This window comes from Vollenhovia emeryi, unplaced genomic scaffold (assembly GCF_000949405.1).
Source record: "Vollenhovia emeryi isolate VEMERY1.0 unplaced genomic scaffold, V.emery_V1.0 DF939142.1, whole genome shotgun sequence".
NCBI classification, from domain to species: domain Eukaryota; kingdom Metazoa; phylum Arthropoda; class Insecta; order Hymenoptera; family Formicidae; genus Vollenhovia; species Vollenhovia emeryi.
This window is the reverse complement of record NW_011967224.1, coordinates 125484-132470: the sequence shown is the minus strand read 5'-3', so window position 1 is coordinate 132470 and position 6987 is coordinate 125484. Positions and strand designations below refer to the sequence as shown.

The following is a 6987-nucleotide window of genomic DNA, read 5'->3' as shown; positions in this document are numbered from 1 at the left end:
TATATACTTGTATTCGGTGTGTGTGTGTGTATGTGTGTGTTTGTGTAATGAAAAGAGATAAAAGAGAAGTAAATCATAAAGAAAAGAATTTTTTTAATCAATAGAGGCTTTACTTGTGTAATTGAACACAAGTCACGTGTCAAAAAATAGGGTGCCTTGTACCACAAATATCTATAGTTTTGTCAAATAGTTACAGGTTTATCTGCACCTATCTATAGTGTCGCGAGGACACAGCGGCGTATCGAGTGACTCGGTAGCGTCGCGATGCCAAGCATAATTTCTGTATATCTTTATAAAAGTATTTTTACAAGACTTTTTCTTTAGAAAAGACAAATGTTCTTTGAAGAGAGATTGTTACGTGTTTTAAATTCGAAGAGACTTTCAAGAGTACTATACACGATAATGTAGATAGATTTATATTTTCTTTGTCATCTAATGTGAAAAAAAAGGATATTAAAAGTAAAACGCGAAAAACATTTTTCGGTCCCAACCATACGGCGAATCGGCGGTTCTTACTAGCTCAACGTTCTGTCGCTGAGACACGATGGATTAACATTATATGTAAAATATAACCGCTGAAGCTTGGAGGAAATAGTCATCTCTAATTGTTTATAATTCAACTCTGAAGGCTCATTAAAATACGGCTTTACATGTATTGATCGCTGATAGAATCTTCTATTGTTGCTGCAAGTTTGATATGAAATCGGTGGAAAAAACGGCGCGTAGTGTCTCCTTGTCGAGAAAGTTTAATTTGCAGTTGAAATTCTATTTCCAAGTTTTGTTTTCTGAAATACAGCACAATGAGCGATAGAGATGTAACACACAATAGTAACAAATTGTAAGTCTACGTAGCGAAAGCACTGTGACCGACCATTAAACTTTCTTTGTGATTTGATTACCTACGTGAAAGAAACGCCACCTTTCAGTCCTAGACTCCGTACAAGAAACGATATTCCGATCCTCACCGTTGGAGGACATGTTGGTATCGGTTGGATCACTTTTTCGTATGCTATAATCGAGTGAAAGAGACTCCGGGAGCACCGGCACGATTTCGATCGTAATCGTCCTCTCGATTAATTGCGATTTTCACTTTTGCACACTTTAGAGATGAAACCGCTTCGCTCGCAGGCAAGCTAAATGCTTGAGAATTCGAGTCACCAGCCAATTTCATTAGGTAAGGAACTGTCTTATCTCGCACGTTGAAATTCTTATCGCGTAAAAAAAGAAGAACAGAGTCAATTGTCGTACGTCAGTTATCGCGCGACTGTGCATATCATTGCGGCGTCCTCGGCGGACACAACTGATCGCCAATTTTTCATCGAGTAAAAAAAATCTTTTCGGAAAATGCGATTGATAGTATAATATAATTAATTGGTTTACTTTATTCATTAATTTGGTTACCAATCTCTTACATTACTGTATTTGCATTGATTTCGAGAGGCGGTGAAACGTGTAAAAGTTCTGTAAAAGAAATTGGTGTCCCAAATAATCGTGTCTAAAATAACTTCTTTGACCACACAATGCGTTTCATCCTGAATAAATATTCATGTCTTAACCTTGGAATATACAATTACACCAGCACTTTCCATGCAAGTTTTTGGTCATGATATTCGCCGGAAGCGACTACACCGTTCAACAAATCGCACGTTTGTAAATGTACACTTTCCAAAGCTTCACGGTTTGCAATCCTTCTCTCGAAATTACTTTCTCACGAAAAAAAAAGGAAAGATATCTCGACTCGTCACATATCGTGATTCATAATTGCTGTCAGTTTTGGACAATTGTAAACATACAAAAATGGTACAAATAACATCTTGAAAGACAGCGGTCTTATTTTTGACTGATTTAAACACTCATTATGCAATATTAAATTAGAAAGATAAGAAAAGCGTCAGAACTGATTTCTTATCAACTCGGTCGCATTGGCTCGAAGATACATTGTGTACATTGTGTGTAAAATACAGTGCGTATTGTGAGCACACACGCAATTGTATTCATCGATACCAGTAGGTCAATAAGCATTCCTGCATCATGAAATGTTTGTAACAATGGACAATGAAAAATAGCTAAATTACTTCACATCTTCTCTCATTCTTTCACATCGCGTTTTCGTCTCCTTGTCTCAGTTCTGATCTTTGGTGTTTTTTTTCCCTTTTCCTTACGAGTACTCTCACCAGGAATATTCGAGTGAAACTTTAGCGTGCCCTCTTTTTTATCGACATCAGCTGGACCAATTTATCTATCGATACACTGGTTGTCGTTTAAGAGATTAAAATTGTCATTTTCAACCAGGATAATTTTTTTATTAACCCCACTGTCGTTTCATTAATTCGTTTCTTTATTAAGAGCTCTCCGTATTAAAGCTTTTATAATCAGTAATGTCGCTTGGTAATCGGTAATCGCACAATTAAGGACTATAAATCATAAATATTACGGTGAAAATTATAGATTAAGAACGTAGAAGTAACGTGCAATAACTGCGTGAAAATAATTGTGAACAACATTTAATACAATACACAACAAATTGTATTTACGAATATAATAGAGAAACAGTTAAATAATGCGAGGAATAAATGTGTAATATGTGACTAATTAACATATTAAAAATAAAAGATATAAAAAATATGAAAAATGATACCAACTTAGTACTTTTAGTATTGCGATAAATACATCTAATGTTCCTACATTAATATTTGATACGATCATGGATGAGACGAAAGTGAAACTTGATCTTGCTGCGTGCTTAGATTAAAAAATGGGGCAGTATAATTATTTTTGTCCTTTCTTTTCTTAATTACCCGTATGCTGTCGTTTCTCGTTTTATTTTTACCAGTATGCTGTGTTATTAGGAAATTTAACATGTGTTACTAAAATTACAATAACAAAATTCAATTACATGTCAAATAATTTTTCAACGGTCTTTAATCAATTCATTCTATATACATATATGTTACACTATGATTTTGACACGACATTCAAAAATGAACGAGGTTACTAAATACTGACCCCTTTCAGAATTGTATTATTTAATCACGGAAAAAAGGACTCGTAAATGAAATAGGATAATTATTAGCAATTACGTTCTGTTCACGTGGTATCGTACTTTCGAAAATATCTAAAATAGTGTGAATTATTCAGTGTACTATCCGTGAAATGAGTAACAAGCTCAGAGTGAGTGTGTGTGTGTGTGAGAGAGAGAGAGAGAGAGAGAGAGAGAGAGAGAGAGAGAGAGAGAGAGAGAGAGAGAGAGAGAGAGAGAGAGAAGCATGCAGATTTTTCGATCATAATAATGGCATCGACATTGTTGCTGAATCAGGCGACATAGTATGATCGATATTGATGTGCAATATTCATAATATATCGTGTTCATGCTAATTTAGCCACGCGAACAGGTGTCTGAGAGATCACTGGTATGGATAAGCACGACATGGAGCGCGAGTGCTGTAAAACAGGTAGACTTTCGCTCATCTCTTGGGCTTGGAGTCAATCGTTCCTTCGCGAAATATATATATATATATATATATATATATATATATATATATACACGATAAAATATAAAGACGTTAAATAAGAGTGGCGAAAAGTAAAAAGCATCGACAGATTTATTAGAATTTCAACTTGTGTTAATACCTATATGTATGTTCGGGCATACATGGCGCAAGTTACAAAAATTTTATTCGTTTAATGTAAATGCAAGAAATTATGATTAACTTTTGATAGATTCATAATTAAATAATTGGTTAAGACGTATATTTGTCTAACGATATTTGTACGTAATTTATGATTTACAATTACGGATACCTGCTAATATGCTGTATTTATTTTGTAAATTATTTTATATTTATTATACAGCTGACAGTTACAATTAATGTTTGTGTATCGGATTTAAATAACAGGTTTGATTAAAGTAGGTTTGAACATTTCAGAAAATAAAAAAGTTTTTCGAAGAAAAAGGAACAATAATAAAATAACAAATTCAAAGCTAGTGCGCGAACAATAGAAATTTTCACCTGCACCTGTACATTTTTAATTGTGATTCATAATGTAAATTGTTTTCGGAATTATTTTCAGAGTTGTTACAAAAAAGCGTTACGGACATTTCATCATATACTCATCATGTATGAGCAATCACGTATTAGAAAGTTAAGATTTAATGTAGCAATCCAATATACATAATATACTGTGTCGGTCGTGTAGTGTTTTCACGCGTTATATAATACATTAATTAATTAATTGAAAAATGGCGCTATTGTACAAAGATTAAAAATTAGAAATGTAAATTGATCACTCTATTGTTACATTTTTCTATTATTCTACACTTGTTATACAGAGGCGACTAGTTTTTTAAATAAAATTATTGTGGAGAATTAAAGAAGGTCGCTGTATGTAATTTATCGCAATGTCCAAATTGTTTTCGATGATGAATGTGTTGATGGTTCAGACTTGAATCAAAATTTTGCCAAACTCTAACAGTATATCATTTATTCAAAATAAGTAAAGATATGTAAGCATAGATATAAAATATATCAGTATGTAATAAAGTAAATAAATTGTCCAAATAATGCTATTACTAGTGAATATTACAGTACTTTTGCATATTCGTCCAATTCCATAATTTTCCGATTATTACTTTTGGGCGCGAATATAACTGAAAAATTGTAACCGCAGTTTACAGCATATGATAGCGGCTTTTATTATTTAAGCCACCAACATTTTGTACCAGCGTGTTATAATAGCTCATAATAATGTATGTATTTATTATTTAAATTGTACACGTTACCAGATTCAGTGTTCCCACTTTCTTCAACATGGTGTCCATTTTGAATTTTGTTAATTTCTTCTTCAAAGTACACGTTTGCTCTTCTTCTGACCCAAGAGCTAATTGTAAGTTCCTTATTTAAGTATCCGGTCGAAAGAGCTCGCTTTGCGTTCGAGAATTATCAACAATTTGTCGACAATCACATTATAGAACTATATTGCGTCCATAGGGTTTAAGCTCGCTCGTAACAATTATTAGAATATTCTGATTTAGACTTCATTTTGCTTCGAGATAGCAGAAATAAAATTCGATTGCTCTGCCAGGCTTCGCTTGCGGATCGCGGAAGTTACACAAGGCGTCGAAGCTTTCTTTCTTTTGGAATAGTTCTTGCGAGCGGATTGGCAATATTTATGGTTCTTCTTTACTCACCAATATGTTGTGCTTTTAGAAAATAGCAACAAATTGAAGATATCGAGTCAAGTCCTTTAATTGCAATTTTTTTCCGAAATTTGGTGTTTGCATATTTATAAACAAAATTACATTTAAAATATTCAATTGATCACTCACTTATATAACTTTTATGATTTAGAAAGAAATCTTTGTTGAATCTTGCACTAAAGTATTTCTTCTTATTATTTCAGCAATATCTAAAATATTTCATGTTCAACGTTATTTCAAGATGCATTTTCATAATATCGTGTTTTATAATTTTACGTTCATGTTTTATAGAGAAATTTAATTTTTAATTAAGGTTAAGTTTTGTAACAGTAAAGTTGGATTTTGATTATTTTAATATAATTTCCTCTTCGATCCCACTACTATACTTTTTTATTACTTCAAATTATTATACTTTACATATTATATATTTGCTTGAAATGTATTTCTTAATTTTTGTTACAAGATTATAAAAATATATTTCACGACTTCGTATTTCGCTATAAAGAGAAATTCCCATAAACGTTGATCAATTTTTAACAAATTTTGTCACTGTTTTCATCTTTGATTAATTTTAACATTCGATGTCAACGTTTGAAATTTGTCTTCGGGTTATAACCATTTTCTCTAATCCATTACGAAAATTTTAACTTTCGTTACAAAAGATTCGTCTTCTTTTCGTTCAATTCGTTTTGTCTTTGTCTCGTACTTTGCCCTTCAAAAAGAAATATGTTTTGGAGTCTCACGAGGTGCCTCTCATTTATTCGCTTTATTCATTTCCAACAATTCAATTTAATTTTCGTTGCAAAGAATCAACGTTTAACAGCACAACTCAAACAGCAAACCGTAAACTCTTTCACTCGTACCAAACGTATTTCACGCTCGTATAATTATTGAAAAGTTGGACAATCTAACAGAGCGATTGCGACCGATATGAAAATTCGAATATGGATATTGCATAAAACGCCGATTCCGCTCGTTTTGATCAAGACAGCGGACGAGCCCGTCCGCACGACGTTCTCGCTCGCGATTGTAGGTTGAACTGCCAGGTGAAAACACAACATTTCTCAACCTGTACAGGTGCACATAGGGGCCCCCCGATCAGGCCCTGGAAAGAAGGGGGGCCTACTTGCGCGCTAGGATCTCTTTGCCACGAATACTTACGGTCGGTACTGGCCCGATATAAAACCCCGGAATATTATTTGTAATTCACACACACACACACACACACACGTCATGTAAAAATCGTATTTGCGCCCAATAGAAATGTTAGATCATTTGATGCGCGAGTACGAAGGAAAGTTGAAACCGAAAGTCACGAAAATTTCTTCGCGGAAATATTATCTCGCTTGGGCATTTTCAATATTTTTCGTAGCGGGTATAGATGTGTCTTTACTATGTAAAATTTCAGGTCAAATAATATTTGAATAGTCTATATTATAAAAATTAACATCGCGAGTTGTGAAATATTTTTTATGTATTTATGCGCGTGAGTTTGACAACAATTACCACCAAAATATCTAGGGATGTCGATTATCGTAGACTGACGATGCTTAAACATGGGTTTAAAAGCGAACATGGATAACAAAATCGCAGCTAGATCTGGCTCGTCATGCGTATGTGTGTGTATGCCGTGCACGCGGCGAAAAACTCCGTGAGTGTGTTTTAAGGACCGTCTATATTGAAAGTAAAGCCAACGGCACACGATACTATTTTTCCTACTGGATTGCTTATACGAGAACCAATCAGGATTCAGCTTCGAGTCCATTTCTTACTCCTACTTCAGCTCTGAC

At 33.8% G+C, this 6987-nt stretch overlaps 1 protein-coding gene across 4 annotated transcripts in view; it reads right to left on the bottom strand.

Moving 5' to 3' along the window:
• LOC105566712 (disheveled-associated activator of morphogenesis 1) overlaps positions 1 to 6987 on the bottom strand; it is a 33415-nt gene that overhangs the window by 12939 nt on the left and 13489 nt on the right. Inside the window, exon 1 of one of the 4 annotated variants that reach the window (XM_012020927.1) lies at positions 4781 to 5263. The exons of 1 other annotated variant lie outside the window; for it this stretch is intronic. In XM_012020927.1, the coding sequence (XP_011876317.1) occupies positions 4781 to 4819 (39 nt within the window). In that variant the 5' untranslated portion in view covers positions 4820 to 5263. Of the gene's footprint in view, positions 1 to 650; positions 739 to 903; positions 1227 to 4780; positions 5264 to 6987 lie in introns of those variants that run through there. 2 more of the 4 variants (XM_012020926.1, XM_012020930.1) reach the window with 2 other exon arrangements.